The sequence below is a fragment of the Ischnura elegans genome, chromosome 6 (genome assembly GCF_921293095.1).
Source record: "Ischnura elegans chromosome 6, ioIscEleg1.1, whole genome shotgun sequence".
NCBI classification, from domain to species: Eukaryota; Metazoa; Arthropoda; class Insecta; order Odonata; family Coenagrionidae; genus Ischnura; species Ischnura elegans.
In genome coordinates, this window is record NC_060251.1 from 60,480,696 (window position 1) to 60,500,400 (window position 19,705).

General features: G+C 35.0%; 1 protein-coding gene across 28 annotated transcripts in view; it reads left to right on the plus strand.

Annotated features, from left to right (window-relative positions):
* The window catches only part of LOC124160805 (ankyrin-3), a 684,504-nt gene that overhangs the window by 540,435 nt on the left and 124,364 nt on the right, over positions 1-19,705 (plus strand). For 27 of the 28 annotated variants that reach the window (XM_046536858.1, XM_046536863.1, XM_046536865.1 and 24 more), the window contains 6 exons: positions 2,063-2,292; positions 5,111-5,168; positions 5,346-5,756; positions 9,606-9,671; positions 9,905-10,036; positions 15,068-15,172. In XM_046536858.1, coding sequence (XP_046392814.1) covers positions 2,063-2,292; positions 5,111-5,168; positions 5,346-5,756; positions 9,606-9,671; positions 9,905-10,036; positions 15,068-15,172 — 1,002 coding nt within the window. The remainder of the gene's footprint in view (positions 1-2,062; positions 2,293-5,110; positions 5,169-5,345; positions 5,757-9,605; positions 9,672-9,904; positions 10,037-15,067; positions 15,173-19,705) is intronic. The other variant, XM_046536852.1, reaches the window with a different exon arrangement.

The following is a 19,705-nucleotide window of genomic DNA, read 5'->3' on the forward strand; positions in this document are numbered from 1 at the left end:
GACGTCAGCACACCCACTCCTTTGTGTATAAGTGGCCTCAATATTACTTGATGTCATCATACAGCCTCTGGAAGGGAATTAAAGCCCTCACTCGTCTATATCTCTACTCAAGGGTGGATCCAGATTTTTTTATGGGGGAGCACAAGGGTTTCACAGGCAAACGATCTTCTCATATTTGAGATTAAAAACAAGATACAACAATTTCTGTACGAAATTTTCAATTTATTTTAAGTTATAAAGGTGAAATTAAATGATTGAGGATCCATCCTTATAGGAAAAAATCTGCTGATTCAATTGAAAATTTCCATTGTATCGGCAGATTGAATTGGCAGAACGTGCCAATATTCAATAGAATTTCCTCATATTCAATTGAATTTCCATATGTTTAATTGAAATTTGTCACTCTTCAATTGAACACAATTGAATATTTCCAATGGGGGTAATGCATAAAAAAATGAAGAATATGATGACAGTATAAAAAATTTTATCTATTTTTTAAGCGTCCATGCCCCTCCCCTAAATCGGCCTATGTCTCTACTTATACGCACTAAGCTGAGAGCTGCCTCAAAAGGCATGTGGTGGGGAATTAGCACCTTTCCTTCACTTTTTCATTCGAAATCTTTCGCATTCTCAGCATAGCTCATTCTCCCCCTGTAGATAGCTGCTACGTATTGAAAAACTGGCTCCAGAAATAAGAAATTATCTTTTCCTACTTAAATTGGCATTTCAATTTTCCTGTATTCATACAATTTTAATCAAGCAAATTAATTGCTCAACCTACCAAATGATTCTTCTTCTTGTATTGGTGGTTATGATCACAAATTCAGTGAAGTTTTAAGTTGGTATTTTCTCTGCCTTTGTTACCATAATTAATGAAGACTTAACTTTGAAGCATATTAAAAATTAAGAAATACTTTTCTTCAAACTATTGTTATTTCCTGTCAAAATTTTATAACTTAGTAATCCATCTTTGTCGTTAGTTCCTTTAATTTCTATTTCCCTTCCACCCTGTTAGCTGGCAGTTGAGAGAGAGAAGGGAGCAAAGGAATAAAAAGAAACAGGGAATAAGTCTATGATGATTGTAAAACACCCTACGAAAAATATAACTAGCATTCCCCCACCCCACTGCCCTCCATCCCCCAAAAAGTTGTTTTTGATTTGATTTTGACGCTGAGTCAACCTGCCAAGAGCTATGGTCCTTTTGAAATATTTTTGCCACTAGCCCTGTTGTGTGTGTTTTGAGCAGAATTGCGACAGGAGGTGGGACCTAGGGATGTAGGATGGGGAGAGAGAGAGAGTGGTGGGCGTTGCCATGTTTACTCAAAAGACTTTGTCAGTGAATGGGAACGACAGACTGCATTAAAAACACTCTTCCCACTTGGCAACACGGCTAACTTACTCACAAAGCGTACACCACGGAGGTCTCAAAGCGACTGAATTCCCTGGGGGCTAGGCTCTGCCTATTGCAATCTGGTTGGTTTTCAGGAAATCACGTTCCCTGCACCCTCACCTCCCAAAAAACTTGAGCAAGATATTTGAAATGAACTCTATGCTAAGGGTGATGGGCTTGATTCCAATCTGATGGCTGTATGATGACATCATATTAAAGAGATATTGCTTGTACACAAGGAGTGGGTGTGCTGTTGTCTGGATCCTGGTGGTACGAGGCTCTCCCTCAAAGGAGTTTGATTGACTGTAGGTTAGGTATGATACATATGCAGTAAGAAATATTTTTCCCAGTTTGAACTCTAGGCATTTGAGTTAGGAACTTGACAGTATCATATTCTCAGGATTCTGATTCCTTTATCTACATATATGTACTTCACGCAGTTTTTCCACCCTTTTGAATAGCTAGTAGTTTATGATGCCTAGTCCATGGAACAATATTTTTTGCAACACAGGTGTATGTATCACACCCCCAAATTGATTCTTCAAATGCTATTCTGCAGTCGCCAGTAGTCCATTGATGGTTTTCATATGGCAACATTTATTTCTATGAGGCTATTTATTTTAAAAATGTGTTATTATATTTGAATGTAGTATATTTCTGCAATCTTTGCAGGTAACACTCTTGAGAAATCTTTAAGAAAGATAAATCGAGAGGACATTGTTGACCGCTGCATTTTCAACGTTGAACTAGTTACTGACGACATGGAAAAGGCAGTTGCTAAAGTTCGATTGGATCAGTCTGGCTTTGATAATTTGAAGGAAGAACTTGGACCATCAAGGGATACCTCTCTACGACGGAATGTGAGCCTGGATGTGACATACGATGAACAAGACATAATGAAGGTAGCTAGTGGACTTATTGAATCAGTCTTAATGCTACTGTATTTTTATTTATTTTTTCAATTTTTGCTTTTTCTTTGTGTTTTTTTGGAATTCAAGATGGTGCAGAGAGAAAATTCCCTATGATTCATTATGGTGTAACAGTGTTTTTAGAAATGATTTGGTAGTGAACTTATTCTTAATATTACATATTTGAGGCCTGAAAATGTTGTTCCAGCCCAGCTATAGTGGCTAAGTTTTCTTTTCTTCACCGAGTGGAAGCTTAACCATCCTATGCTAATACTGATGATGTGATCTCGTTTGAATTTAATTACTACTTCAGATTTTTTGCTCTATTGGTGATCTATAGGGTACACACAGTGTAGATAAGGTATAATACATATGTAGTAAGAAATATTTTTCCCATTTTGAACTCTAGGTATTTGAGTTAGGAACTTGGGCAGTTAGTACCAACTAGCACAATTTGCCATATTTCTGGGTGTGGTTTTCAGTATAATCACCATTCAGCAAAATCATTTCACATACATTTTTAGCAGATGTATACATAGTTATGTCACAGAGATAATTTTCAGATAATCCTAAGACTTTCTCTGCTGCTAAGGAGTTTCGGTTTGCCAACTTCCAGTTTTCTATTGCTGTCTGTTAGAAGCCCTTTTATCTCACTTTAACGTTTAATTTTGGATTTATATCCATAAAAGTTTTGCATTCCTTGCATTTTAAATGAATATCACCATAAAAGATTTCTTCGATTGTAAGCTACTACTTATATTTATATCCGTTAGTTTGAAAATTGCCCATAAAATATAGATGTAATGGATGTAATTTTGAGGTAGTATACATTAACTTATCCTCGGATAGGGTATCCCCAATATGATCTGTATGTAAATAGCAAAGTATAATATTTTAACTTTCAGTTGTTGTCATTTGGTTTTATCATTTTATATTTTTGCTGTCATAACTTTTGTTGCCATGTTAATTCGCAAATACCTATTAATGCCATTATGTGAAAAATATGCAATTTTGAAACAGATGAGTGGAAGACTTCTGGAAAATCAAAGCATCCTCTTAAATTCACCTCCTTTTATGGTTATTTTTCCAAACAAGGGAAGAAAATGGTCCTTTATCTAGTGTACATCTTCCTGTGTCATTTTAAAGATGAATAGCTATTCTTTTTGATTGATAATCGCATAAGTGATAAATTTCAACAGAAAACTAAAAGTTGTATTTGAATAATGCATTACCTACTTAAAATATTACTTGATTATTTTTAATCTTTAATCAATTCTTTCTGCATAATTTTAAGTTCTTATTATTTGCTGCTACATTGTTTTTTATGTACTTCTTCAATAATTTTGGGTGGTATACTTTCCTCTTTATCACTACCTAATTTACGAGTTATGCATTTAGAATTGCATTTATTTGTGCAAAAATGTATGCAAAATCTTCTTCATAATACCTCTCAGCAATTCAAATAGTTCCCATTATCTCTACTTTAGTGATTAACATCCAGGCATAAAATACACTAGTGATTAAAAATCAGATCTTTAATCTTTGGTTAGCTATGTATTATTTTTGTTCATTGTTTCTTATCATGTTTGCATTATTTCTCCTATCTATCTCTAAAAAAGCATGCATATGTTTCAGAAAGTATCTTCTACAAGGACATAACCTTTAAATATGATCAGCTATTTGACTCAGACTTGCTTTTGTTTTCAAATTTCCTTACAAATTCCACATTGGCCTGGAGCTCTGAAGTTGAATATGTATCTTCTTCCACTAACATGTCAACTGTTGTCTTGCAAAGGTATCGCCACTGTCTGGTAGGTGAAAATCTTGCCATCTTCATCATTCATCCATTATAGCATCATTTTTGGTATGATGTCAAAGGAGTTGGTCGGCATGTGGTCCATCGAGCTCTCTATTAATTCTTAGAACTATTGGATTTCCTTTTTTTTTTGCCATATTTTTTTTATATTTTTATTATCTATCAGTGGAAATTGGCTAATAATTAAAATTAATCACTAGGAATATGCTCTTCAACCTTTCCCTCTTTGATATAGAGCTCAACTCAACTGATCCATGTACACTATAGCAGCTCAGGTGTTGAATGTCTCCAGCACAGTGTGATATAAAATGTAGCAAATAGAGGGTATTCAGCATTGTCATGGAGAGATTCCTTAATAGATAATTTCAAAGCCATAATGAGGACATAATTTCTAGGAGTTCACTTGGGGAGGGGTTATATTAAAGGGTGAGCCCATTCAAATGGGCTTCACTTTAAATTGTTTCACCCTGGCTCTTCGAGGAGATTTGAACCTCTCGACCTCCCCCCTCCCCACTTGCTGTGGCCTTACAGAAACATAAAATGGGAATGAACTGTATCCACACTCTAATAACATTGATTAAATGTATGTATGTATTTGAAATGTTTTGAATAATTTTTTTCGACTTTAAAAGTGGGTTTCATGTTTTATCTTGGTGGTAACTCAAGCACAAAGGGTTAAGATCTTACATAAATTTTTGTAAGCAATGCCTTGGGTGACTAACATACCATTAAGCCTATGCTCGTAAATGTGGGGGAAAATCTTGTATTTCATGAAGAATATTAATTCATAAGTAAACAGAATTGTTTTGTGTTGTTATTTGCTGTTTTTGAAGTATACAGTCACATCTAACTTAAAAATTGGGCTATGAGGAAAAAATTGCTAAACTTCATTGGATTTAATCTCCAAAGTTGCGGGGAAGATACAAAAATTGATTATGTGTTTTTACTTCACAATCATTTTATTTATAATTATTTTTATTTTATTATCCATTTTAGGAGTCTGAATCAGTCGAGGAGCTTGTTGCTGCCGAAAAAATAGTCACACCCAAGGAAGGTAAGTCTGCTTATGCATAGGGTATCTCAGAATTGTCAAAGAAATCTTTTGTTTTCATTTTATCTATATTATGTATTCTGAACCCCAATTCATCTTCCACTGTGGCTCTATGAAAGTGAAATAATTATCTCTCTCTTGCTTAATACTGTTAACTTTTCATTTTGTGGCTCGCGATAGATCGCCTTGCTCATGAAAGTGAAGTGGAAGCCAAAGACAGTATAAGGGAGAAAGATGTTGGGGCAGAGAAAATCGGTGATGAGGTTAGGAAATCAATAAAAGACTATGAGAGGGAAGAGCAGAAGTATGTAGGTGAAGAGAAGGAATACAAAGAGTTTGAAGAAGCCCTAATGAAAGATGCTCCAAAGCCAGTGCACGAGGAAATCACGAAGAAGAGAGGCCACGAGGAAGTGAAAGAAGCTGCCTTTGTCAAGGATGAAAGCAAAAAGTCACCAACCATAATGGCAGGCATGGCTGATGACAGTGGCGATGATAAGAAGAGGAAAGCAGACATGATTGCTGAGATAACTGAGGAGCTAGGTCGTCTGGATACATCCTACAAGGGAGGAGCACCTATGCCGGTGAAGGAAGGTATGTAAATTCATTTTTATGCCTGTTGTATGCCATTAAGTTCTTTAAGAAATTCATGCAGATCTTCTATTAATCAATGCTGCACATTTAAGAGTGCATTTGCATATTAACATTATTAGTAAGGAATTATCTGCCTTTCCTCTGATAACATCAGATAGTCAGAAAGATCTCTAAGTATGTTTTTAAAATAACAGCATACCCCTTTCCATATTTTTTTATTGAAAGGGAGCATAATATGTTGACTTGATTGCTCTTTATTACTCCATACATCCCACATTTTTATGGATTTATAAACATTATTGTCTGTGATAGTAAAAAGTTGATGCTTGAACATCATTTCGGGAAAAGTTTTTAGGATATCAAAAACCTTATAAACCTCTTACTATGCTCATACTTAATGAATGAAATAAAAATTAGGAATTAGAATCATGGGGTGTAAGAAATTGAGTTTATGGGTTGTAATCTATGTCTGAGTTTGCTGCAAAATTAAAGGCAAGTTGTTTGCGTAGTCATAATATCGTAGTTGTAGCCTATAAAGTCAAGGCATTAGTACTGATAGTAAAGACAGTTCTCGTCATTCTAGCTGAAATACAAACTACACATGTATCATTTGAATGTATTAGCACTCACATTCTGACTGTTGATTGGAAAAGGTAGGTAGAATTTTGTAGGCTTGAGGTATGTGGATGATATGTTTCCTGTTAGAATTGGCCTTCATCATTAGCGACGAGTCCATCATAGGGTAATTTTATTTTCAACCATATCAGTGTGATACATTCAGTATTTTATTATGCCAAAAGAATATACAATGGTGGCCACTTATGATGAACTTGTGTGTAATCTAGTCTTGTATTCAAATTCAAAATTGTCCTCGTTTAAAATTAAAAAAAAAATATTTCTACTACGTTAAAAATTCTGCTGTTAAAGAATCATTGTATTACTCAGTCCTCCTTATAACTAAATTATTTGCCTGAGAGAGATGTTACTCATTCAATTCCTTCTCTCAACTATGGTAAATTATGTAGTATCATCTGCATGTCAAAGCTGAAAGAGGTTTTCTATAAATTGTCATTTGCATGCATGAAAACTGATAAAAAATAAATATCCTCTCGCAAACTAGCAATGTCACTCATAGCCAATGAATGCGCAGGCTCCTGAGTGGCACAGCCCACAGACTTCACAATGTTTGGCTGTTGCAAAAGTCAAACTATGAACTTGTGATGCAGCTAATTTGAAGAAGAGTGCTCATGCATGAATATTTGGGGACAAAAAGCCCGTGTTCTAATCTGCTGTAAGATTTGCTTGGCTGTACAATAATCTTCTTCGATTAAGTTCCACGAGTAAAATGGCTTAAAAAAGATTTTCTCAGTCGATTCAAATGATATCATATTTCTTTCATGCTTTCAAACATCCCTCTCCTTTTTGGGGATAAGTCAATTGAACAGCTAAATTTCTGCTTCAAATGGAGCTGAGTAACTTGACCATGCAAAAAAACAAGTAAATTGTCGGTCACTTCAGCTTTGTTATAATTGGGCTTCACTATTTTTGCAATAATACTTTATTTATATATGAACTTCTGTTGTGAATATATTTTGTTTCATCTATTATACCTGCCGAATTTTACTGCCACTTTTTTCTCTACTCCCTTGTTGTTCTCATCAGGAGGCCTGTAATAGTCTCAAGATAAAGAAAATTTAGGTTCATTTCTCTCATCTCTTCATCTATTTTCCTGAAAATATTTAATCATATATGTATCAGCTCTCATCCTAATCATGCTTATTCGATTGATTGTGAATCCAGATGATTGGATTGAAATCCACCACGTTTTGAATGCAATGTGCTTCTCTTATCCTGCTAAGAAGTTAAGTTTTATGAAGATTGGAAGTAGGAATGTTGCTATTTTCATCATTCAGGTCATTCTTTTTCATATTTTTTTTATCATCTCAGATTACTCATCATTTCATCAAAACTTTAATGTATGTATTCTTATGGTACATAGTTTTTGACTCTCAAAAGGATTCACTATTTTTTGGGTCATAAACACGTACTCTCATGGTAAATTCTTCAGCCATCCCTTTCTAAGGCGTTAAAGTGATCCCTGATTGGTTATCTGATTTGGGATATTGCTGTTTGGCAGTGATTTTATTCCCTGGAATAAAAAATTGTAAACAATTAAAATTACTTTCTGAAAGCTGTCTTGTTGTCTTATTTTTCTCAAACACGAAATCATCCCTTGAAAGCAGAGCATGGAGCTTATTGAATGTCACCAGTTGAGGACATAGATGGTTGAAATTACTTCTATTGTGCAGAGGTTTTCATGAAAAATCTTTTTCTAATTCCCTGTGTCCTTTATTTTTGGCAAATAATTTTCTGCTTGTCTCTCAATTTTATTGTAATATACTTAATGTTACTGAAAGTTTGAGAATCAAAGTGAATTGAGTAATTGTGCAATAAGATTGGTGATTTTAATTCTGGGTAGTCTGAAGCTAATAATGTTTCCCTTAAATCTATTTTTTTTTCAATCTTACAACCAAGTATCACTTGCCTTTTTCACTTCTGTCAGCCTTTCTTCTTACCTATCAAAATTAAAACTGGATTCCAAGGATTTCAAATCTATCTTTCATTTCGTATGAATCAGACCAAAAATCATATGGAATAAAATGTTTACAAGCCTGTATCATTTGTTCGCAATAGCATCTTCATAAGTATTTTCATAAGTCCTCACTAAACAAATATGTGGCATTCAGCAATAAGTGGAGATCATCACAAAATATTCTTGGAGAATTATGTGGTAGCATTCAAAGACATAAGGATGATTGACAGTCCTTTATATAAGGGTATATACACATATTATTTTAAACTATGAACTAAGTAATTACATAAGAAAATGGAGTGAAGTTCAAAGAGCTTTGATATTTTGGCAGTAGTTTTTGGAGATCATTATCATAATCTATGTCTTATTTGTAATGTAGGCGTCTGGGTAAGCTCCCTTAGATAAATTCTTTATTGCTTAAACAGTGAAAGCACCAAATAAATAAATACTCACTATAGATGTGATCGCATAATTTATTAGAAAACTGTTTTCATGTTGATAATAGCTCAATTTGTTTTTATGCAGAAAAGGGTTGCATTTATGAAAAACAGAATTATGGGAATTGCTTTAAATAAATTGAAGTGTTTGAGCTTTTTTTACATTTTCCTTGTTTGTCTAAGCTTTAGCTAATTGACCATTATCGTTAGGATTACTCATTTCTTTCATTTGTGAGAAAGCTATGGTTACAATTTTCAGTATATGTACGTATTAATTACTATTTAATATCTTGAAATGACATTTGAATCATCTGCTCAGGATTTTCCTTCTACAAAAAGAACAAGGAAAAATTTCCCTATAATGTTAGAATAAAATTGCATTATTAATTTGTATCTACTGATGATTATCAGAGTGTAGGTATGGCATAGATCTACAATATACTAGGATTAAGGTAAGTGGTATCACTACTTAATACCCCGAGATCTAGACCTTTAAAAAGATGTTTTGAGAATTAGGTCCTATTTTCTTATTAGTAATTGTGACTGGTACACTCAATCATAAATAAATTTTCCATAGTTATTATACAGAATGCTCTCATGTCACAAGTTCAATTGAAGGTAATTCAGACGTTTGGTTCACTTTTAGTTTTCTTTAAGGGTGCTCAAATTTTATTATGTTTTTAATCATTTAAAAAGAAAACATCTTTTATGAAGAATCAGTGAGGTTTTAGATATGTCGTAGCAAAGGCTAAAATGTACCAATCATTACATCAATCATCTTAGTGTAGCATTAACATTTTCCTAAATTTTTATCCTTAGCTGTTACGTCACCCAAGATATCAAAGACGCCTCCTCCAAGCCCAGCCGAGTTCAAGGAAGGGACAGGTACATTATTTTTTTTATATCCGTAGTTGTTAATTAGTCATATTTTGTTGTTTGAGCTGGTATCCGCCTTCTTGCTTTCTCGTGAAATTATTACCTACATTATGTACTCTAATTGATAAATTGGATTGTAAACTTTTTGATGATATAATATTGAACATTTTGCATTGAATATATGAAATCGTTGGGATCTTGAACTTTATGAATTCTATTTTTTGCCCTCCCCAAACCTGAAGTAATGAGCACTAAAGTGACTCATGAGTTTCCTGCGAGGGATATAGTAGTTGGTGAAGAGCATACAGAATACATCACACCAGATGGAACCACTGTCAGGCAAACAACTATAACGAAAACAACAATAGTGCAAGGTACAAAGTTGATACTTGATGCAAGGTTGATATTATATCGGCTGTTTTTTTTGTGCATGACTTAAGTAGAGTAATTTTTGAGGGTGCATGTTAAAGGTTTAATATTTAGGGGCTAATGGGGGTGAAAGTATTATGAGTTTTCCTCCATATTTTTTTCACTTAACCCACAAGTATCCCTGTATTCACCACAATAAATAAAATCCTTTGAAGACTTTTCCTGCAAAACAGCTGAAAAATGAAATCATAGGAATATTTGTAATTTTTATCGGGAATCATCCTCCTTTTTTCCCTCTGCCCAGCCTTGGCATGGAAGTGTAGTTTACCCTGAATAATTTACTCAAAATGATGGGAAATTGATTCATAATATATTTTACTCCTTAATCTCTCATTATTCATCTAATGGTCCTCATGACTAACCAGTTCATAAAACACACTTGAGGACAGTTATTACCATAGTGTTCACTTTATACTTGTCTGAATCAGACCTAATGAACAAATAATTTCATATGCAGGCTTTTCTTAGACTTCTCATGTTTTCTCTCTGAAGTATGGACCATGTTTTTCTCTCATGTAGTCATGGAAGTTTTCCCTTTGATCCAGTTCCTATTTGAAAAAATATCTTATCCAATGATAACCCTACAATTCAAATGAGTAGTGTCATAATTGTGACTTTTCTTGTGATTAATTGTCAATTTTCTCTTTCATTATGATGCTCCATATGATGATTACATGATGTCCTAATAATGATTTCTTCCAATTTTTTGTAATTCAAATATTCATCATTTTGCCGTTTTTCTGGCAGAGTAAGCCAAAGGAAGTTTTTATGTCATGTTTATGATTCATCTAACATAAACTTCTTTGCCCTGAATCATCCCATAGTGGCTACTTAGGAGCCTGAACTCTTCAGTATCACAAGATAATTTCTTCTCTCTCCTCATATTTGCTACTCCTCTCAAGGCAAGCATGGATACTTTCATAAATGACGATTTATTGAAATTGATCTCCATGCCTTGGGATATTTTTTCCAAGACTGAATTGGTATCTTACCCTTGCATTTGGATAATTCAATTCAAAGTCCTCATTCACTCTAGTAAGGAGTATTAAATGTGTAATGCCTGAATTGTACCTTTCTCATTGAACTTGAGTATTGTAAAACTAATGGACCCATAGATCTATCAAGGGGCAATTGGAGGGCACTGTAAGCAGTGATGAAATTTTGTTTCAATCTACATTCATCATTTGATTCATTTTTAATGCAGCAAAGAAACTGTCACCACAAAAGTTCAGCATCAATGGAAAAAAATGGTTAAAATTGTCTAATTGGTATTCAAGAATTCCGTTAATCAAGTACTGGTACTAAGTTTGCTTCTGAAAGCTCATCCCCAGTTAAGTCCTTTTGCTTTGATCACAAGTGGCTGTGCATCTTCTTATATTGCATATGTTCCATTGGGTATTTCTAGTTTGCATCATTACTTTTCAATATGAGGAATGCAACTCCGAAGGTACCTCCTCTGATTTTCCATACAATTATGTTTGAATTTTGTCTACAAGTCATGAGATTTTTTATGCTCTCATCAAAGAACAAAAAATTTCAATTAAAATTAGCCATACCATAGTATGTAATTCATTATGGAATAATTATGTTTAAATTATTATAATTGACAGACAGCCGAAGGATAAGTACCTAGTTCCACTGTATTCACCAATGCTATTTTATGTTATGAGTACAAATATCAGTAGCAAGTTTTATTGAGCTGAATACAAAAGCACTAAGATCATGGAACCAATGAAAAATATCCTGTGATATGTTACAATAGGATATGAAAACAATGACATATCTCCATTCCGCAGAAAAATATCATAAAAAAAGTCTAGTCACTTCATATTGTTTCAAAATCAGCCAAATGAGGAATTATTTAAGCAAACACGATTCTGTTGAATTATATTTGTGGGGGGCCTCCGAGCCTCATAAATTTGTTATGGGTGTGAAGAAAAAATGTGTCAGGCTTGTAAATTTTCTCTGGACTGTCCAGATATGGAGATTCGAGTTATCAGGGTTCTAATACTAATCATATGGCTCTTCTAAAATGCTTAAAAAAGCTTAAAACTCACTACTTATAAAATTTCCCGGGGTAAGATCCTCAATTTGGGCCCCCCCAATATTTTTTGTAAGTCGGCATCTCTTACCGTTAGCAATATATTGTTTGTGTTTTTAGCGAAGATAAGAAAAATATACAAAATTGGAATGCTAGAATCATGTAGCTAGTTAGGTACCACAGTGGAAAAACAAACATAGCAAACTCACGTAATATTTTCATTTCTGATGCTAGTTTTTGTTTAGAGCATATTTCAAATATAATTTTCACTTGATTGGCATAATGGGTATTTCTTATAATGGTATTCATTTCATTTATTACTGAAAACAGTGAGACAGAATAACAAATTTTCATTGGGGGAAAGGTTATTTTTAAGGGGTGTACATAATTTCTGCATTAATAATAATTAAGGCGTACTGTAAGCTACTATGTAGGTATTTGTTTTTAGTTAATTAGGTGGGTAAACATTCAGAACTGAGGTTAAGTAGTTTTTCTGGTGAGGGTAATCAGGGGCGGATCCAGGATTTCTTTCTGGGGGGGGCACAAGCAAGGCCGTATCCAGGATTTTGTTCAGGGGGGGGCACAAGGATATCTCGTAATACAAAACGAACGCAATGATAATGGGACCGTATTAAAAATCTTGTATATTTTTGAGGGTCTGGGGGGGGGCACGTGCCCCCGTGCCCCCCCCCTGGATCCGCCTATGAGGGTAATCATGGTAGCTGAACCCGTGTGACATATGCTGTGATATCAGTTGATTTGGGAATCTTCTATGTTTCTGTGATTGAATAGACATTCACAAATGCTAGTAATTATGCATATCGATGGCCAAGTTCTAACAACATGTATCTCAAAATTTGGCCAGTTTGAGACAAGTATCTTAAACAAAGTGTAATGACATTTTTTTCAAATTCAAGCAAAAAACAACTCTTTGTTTGCAAATTTATGCTTCTTTTTCAGTTCTATGAATTTTTGGTTTTAAATGTCGGTGTACAATTAAAAATATAAATAGTTTCTTTTGCTCTCCTGAAAAGTTGCTATTTTTGGGGTACTTATTGTTAGAACTTAGCCATCGATATTTAAATCACCCAATATAGCAGGGTTCATTCTCTAAATATCGTTCTATTTCATTGAATCATAGTTTTTAAGGAGGTTTTGACATGAACAAAAGGTTCAGACTATATTTTTGATGTCAGAGTTTCAAGTGTATAGGTTGTTAAAAAATTATTCCCTTTGTAGTTATCATTCTTTCGTGATGATAAAAAGCATAGTTAGAGTAAATACATTGTCTAATTAGTTATTGAATAGATGTATCAATTAACGGTCTGTGGGCAAATTATTGGGCCCTTTTTATTTTTTTACATCAATTTCATCATGAATTTGCAAAGAACTTAAAAATCAGTATGGTCATGCGCATATGTGAAATTTCATGATGACCAATCTTCATTAACAAGAGGCAACAATCCTGAGTTCGGTTTGAGGCAGGTCTACTCTCATTTCTCCTGTCAGCTAACCTTTTTGTGTCCAAGACCTTTCTTTGCCATTCTCCCTGCTTCTATGTCCTTCAACAATAGTTTTCTTCAAACTATCATGTCTGGTGATGTCGCTGATAAAATTTGCCAGCTTCTTTGTGAGATTATTTGAAGAATTTTATTTTTCCAATCATCTCAATACACCCTCATTCTTCATTGGATGGATCCATTTGATCTTCATATTGGCATGTGTATTACTATTGTTTCAATTTTGCCAAAAAAATGATTAATTTAACAGCGAAAGCAATCCTCAACAGTCCTAGCACTATTTGAATGCAGCTCTCAGCTCAACTCTCCTATTAGTTTATCTTTTCGTACATAGTTATTTCTTCTTGTTAACATCGTTTTTCATCTATACTATGCATCTAATCCAACCTAATCCTAATATTTAAATAATAAATAACATTTGATCCTCATCTTTCAATAGATTCTTTTATTTTTGGAATATCCTCTTCACCTTCACCATACTACTGGCTATTTCTTTTTGTTTCGTCCATATCTAATATCTTGGCTTCCCAAGTAATGGGACTCTTTATTGTCCTCAAGTTCTTTTTTTCGTATAATGGTGACTTTAAATCTTCTCTTTTTCTTCATACCGATACTTATCATAGTTTTCTAATTACTGATTTTCATCTGATGGTTGGTGACAGTCTTTTCCATTTAACCAAGAATCGTCTTCAAATCCATCTCTATCTTTGCTTTGACTGCTGTGTCTTCATCATATGATAGCATGCTAAAATTTGCGCTCCAATTACATAATAATTCCATATTCAATTATACACTAGTTATAATCTAATAAAATATGTGTAAGCAAGCATTGCAATTTGAATCCCCTTGGAAAATTAATACTTTCAAAATGCACTAACCATAGAATAACTTGGTATGCCAACACATTTTCGTTTTTTGGTATGCCAAGTTTATTCAATAGCAGAGAGAGTGAAATGAGGAGGGTATAATTTGAAATTTTTGCAAAAAATTATTTGTATTTTTTTCGTCGTGGAACCTCCTTGAAAACTTTTAAATAAAAGTAGTAACTTGCCATTTTTAGACACAATTTAGACAATTTTGTGCGAGATTTATTTAAGAGAGCTGTCATGAGGTATCAGCAATATTTTCAATGACAAGTTGTATGGAAAATGAGTTGGTTATTGAGGCACCTAATACCTGTGCCTATCAAATCTCACTGAATGCAAAGGTTGTGATGGAAACTTATTATCAGCCTGCATGCGTGACTTTGTTTGGAGTGACCCGTGGAGGTTTGCAGTAGATTTTAGCTTGTCTGAATTGTTCGCTTAAAAAACCATTGCACCCTGGCATGTTTTTACTGTCCGAGATGTTTTCATTGCTTTTTCATTAGTTACTTTTTCTTTTGTAAGCCCAACTTCATTTCGTTTTGCATTTAGGAGCTGAACCTTCCATCACTGAGGAAGCTGCTCAACTTGCAGAGTCGGAGACATGGCAGTCAGATGATCAAAGTACTCACCCTGAAGAACTCTCGTCAGTTCAAGGTAGGAATGATTCTTTTTTAATTTTTTATCAGATCTTAGGAATCCATGTCCTATAGATGCTTTCCACCCACTTATATTTGATTCTCTTGCTGAAGGAAGGAGGAAATTTATCCTTTCCATTTGCTTATGATTTCCAAATTGCTCTACTTGGCCTCGCTGGGAAGCATTGTATTTCTTGCATGGATTTCTAGATTTTTGGATTGCATTTTCGACTCTACTAATTTGTCTAGTTCCCAAAGCATGCTATGGCATACCATTTGTCAAGCTGATGAGGCATGAAAACAAGCAATTATAGTTTAGAGATTACTGGTTCACTCTGCCTTTCAAATTTATGAGCACTGTAGCAAGGGAATTAAAGATTATGGTTAAAGGAAGCTGAAGACGTGGCGGAGAGAAGAATTTTACATATTAATACATCATTTTAATTCACCTCTTCATGGAAGGCCCATGGTTGTGATTTTTATTGTAATTCTGCATGTGGTAGGTGATGGACATAACCACTGGCAAGCAAGTTGAATGCATTGGATGAGGACTCATCTCATTATTTTTACATGTTAGGGATTTTTGGTTTTCATTGGAGTAATGCGCAATAGGCTTTCTCGTGATATGATGGTGTAAACATTAACAATAGAGTAGTGGAAACTTAACCATTTCATGAGAGAGTTTTTACATTCCTTGGCCTAATTCATCGGGAGTGGCGTAGCAACTAGGTGCTAGACTAAAATATGTTGAATATAGTTTATGCATAATTTGAGCTAGAGATTTTCGCCTGTTTAACAAGAACTAGGAACTGCTAGTGAGTTTAGGAAACATGTGTAGAGTTAGATAAATAGAATACATTTATTTTTGAGTTATAGTTTCAAAATCCATGGAAAACAGCATATCATTAAGGTTTTGCCATTCAACTGTAAAAAAAATTGTCCTAGGTATTTGTGAAACGCAAATCCGAAAAATTGTAAAATAGCAAATTTTTATCGGCTAGCTTATGAAGAGTACCTGATTATAGCATCGGTAGGTGTCAGCTGAAACTTTTTGTAATTCTTGAATCTTTATCAAGGCGGGAGCTTATTTGCTTGTGGCACACTTTTATCTGGTTGCCACCTCTTATAAGAAGTTATCCAAGAAATGAAAATGAATTTAATTTTTCCTAGCTCAGCAATCAGTCTGTTCAGCTAGCTGTGAAATTGATAGGTTTAATCAATTATCTTTAGAAACTAACAGAAATGGGCTTGACATTAAATTTAAAGTAACAGACCAATGCTCTTTCAAAAAAGCAGAGAAAAAAGTGTTAATCCTTCAAAAGACATTAAGTTATTACCTTTGTATTCAAATAACTGTACCCTTATTTGAAAAGTGATTTTTCTTAGGATAGAACTGTTAGAGGTGTTTCAGAAGTCATAAGCAAATTCATTCCTTTTGAGTTGGTGTTCACTATTGCGTCAAAATAAAAATGCATTCCATAACTCCCATTATCATTGTTAATTGCATGGTTCGTATATAAGGGCCATGTTTAATTGCATCAATTTTCAGAATATTTCCCTCCCATTATTTATTCATTTTCTGCCATCCATACGCAATTATTTCCACACTTCCTGAAGAAAATACCCTGTCTGATAATAAATTTAACTGAAGTATTGAAGAAGAGTGGCTCACTTCTCTGGTAGTTCTGATGAACTTGTAGGTCGCCTTTCGTGAGTTAAACTGAAGTATCAGGTATGATTTCATCCACTTCTGTTACCTTCCTTTCTCTACTTTGTGACATGGGTCCATTACTCTCCCTATGAAGGGAAGAAGTCCTAATGGAAACATCTAATGGCTATGAATAAAAATCATATAAATTACACGTTGGATCATAATACTGGTACATACCTTACCTCACTTCCCTAGGTTATAGATTCAGGAGTATTGACGATTCAAATTTTGTTTTGCTATTTTAATAGCAAGTTCTAGAGGTTCTATTTGAGGATTTATGAATCATGTTTCAGTGATGCTGTTTTGCACATCTTTTCTGCATAATAATGAAAGTGAATTTGATTACGCAAATCCTTAGTTCTTTATTATGTTCCTTATTCTTTGCCACTCATGGAAAATTTCCTAAGTAAATGGTCATCTCAATATTCCTCTGTGCTTTAGTGCTATACCTTCTGCATCTGCGATGATCAATCAATCACAGATAATAAATCAATCTGTGATGACACAAGCGTATTTTGTAGAGTATTCAAATGCTTGATGATAGCATTGAAATGTGAGTTGTAACTCTGGATGTCTTTCAGTGGAATATGTCAAATGGAAATTTCTTCTAATTTGATTTGCCAAAAGTCACTAAGTTCACTGGCAAGAATTGTGAACTTAATTTAGCATGCATGGAAAATGCCTCTCCAAAATTCCCTGGAATCATAAAAGGAAATTGCAGCTTGGGTCCCCAATTCCACAACTTCCTTTCACTGTGAAAATCACTGTTGTGTCTATTTTGAAGGAAACATTTAGCAAACTCTGGTCCTCAAAATATCCTCTGCCTCTACTTGATGGAAAAATTATCTTCTCCATTATCATTACTTAAACACTCATTTCCCAATCAAAGTTTTCTTCCTGCTCCTTTACAGAAGTGAAATTTTCAGCATTTCACATGTTCATGAAATGGTACGAGCTTGAAGCAGAATATTCGCATTTTCTAGAGAGCGTACTTGACATGATAATTTCAGACTCCATTCTCCCAGTACTGGTGACTGGAGGAGGGCAAGTTGCAGCCCCTCCCTTCTTGGAAAAAATCTGTACTCCTGAGATCCATCAGGAACAGCCAACCAATGTCCCCTCGCTTCAAACTCCCAATCGCTGCTGCTGCTTTGTCATACGCATCCATGACAATGTATAGGGTTGCCTAATTGGCCCTCTCATCATTCTGAGAAATATCAGCGAGGTACAAACATAAATCTGAATGCTGGTGTCAGAGTCTTAATTGAGTCCTAAGTGAATTTCCTTGTTTTTCATTGGATTACTTATTCCTCTAAATCAGTTCCCTGTTCTATTTCTTCTGTGAGTATGAATTGTTTTTAACGTGTAATATTAAGGACGCATTATAGTTAAATTTTTGCCTCTACCATGCTTCATGAGCACACTTTGTTACTCAGATGGAAAGTGGTCCATTTTTAAGCTTCAGTATGCTTTTCACTGCTTGTTGGCTTCAATGCAATTGTCTTCATAGTTGTACACTGAGCTAAACTTCTGATTGGTCCAAATTGCCCCCCTTAGGGAAGTTCATTTTTATTGCTAAGAATATTTAACAAATAAATACTTAACAAATAAAAAGCCGGATGGTGCTGATGCGAAATAGAAACAACTTAGCGGCCGTATCAATATTTTCCGTCGAATGATGAAAATGAGGTATGCCTCAAAATTCAGTTAGAGGAAATGTATTAATAATATTAAATCGAGATGCAAAAATTTTTATGTTTCCGAATTTAAGGCATCAAATGATAACGGAATTTCTAATGTATGCTCCTAATCCAATTAGCACGAAAGATATATTCGACGCGTAATTTTTAAGTATCAGAAGGGAAGATATGAACTAGGGACCTATGTGGTAGCGCACGAAGCCGCGAAAAAAAAAACTCGGCAAAACACCGACTCCACTTCCCTCAGGGCTCTCCGAGGGCGGAAAATGAAAATTATATGATAAATAAACGAAAGCGAGAAAAAGACAGAAAGAAGGACAGACGCGGGGTCATGTCGCGAGGGCCTCCCCGTCACGCCTAGTCGTCGCGCAGAACCAGTCCCCGTGGTCGCGGATGCGTGAACGAGAAGATTTGTGAGGTGTCTGGTGACGACAGCGGTCCTCCTTCGCTGCACGCTTACTGCCGCGTGTCCCTCAGCGCGACCATTTCGTCGTTCGCACTTCCACGAAAAGTGGTCGCGCCCGCGTTGGGTGGGCTCCCCGTCCCGTGGAAAGCGGAGGTTTGGCGAAGCGAAGACCTTTCGACTCGCATCAGACGCGAATTACCTCCGGATCCTAAAAACGTCTCCCTCGACGTCTCAGAGAATTATTATTATGTTAACCCGTTGTTTGCAAATCGTGACAGCCGGGAATTTGTGGATGATTGAAAAAAAACTAGAAAAAGTCGAGAATTTACAAAAAATACTATCTGCTGGAATAGGGCAGGAGACGATCATTTTGCAAATAGTCGGAATAAATTAGGAACTTGTCGCAACATCCGTCACTTGCGATCGTCTATCTCTCGTATAGTTATGAGACTTGTCATGAAGTCTCAGTTGCAGATTTACTCGTGTTGGTTTAAACGCATGTGCATCAGACGTGTGCGCTAAGTAGAATTTCGGATATCAGACAAGATTATAAGGAGTTAAGTTGAATTTCAGACTCATTATCTTTGAACGGTTCTGCACGGGTAAGTCCAGATAAGTAATACGGTTAGGCGTGGTATATTGTCTAATGCCCCATAGAAGCATCCGAAATGCGTTTTTATTCGACAAGCGCACGGAGAACTTCAGCTGTCGAAGATCTATGATGAGTTACTCACA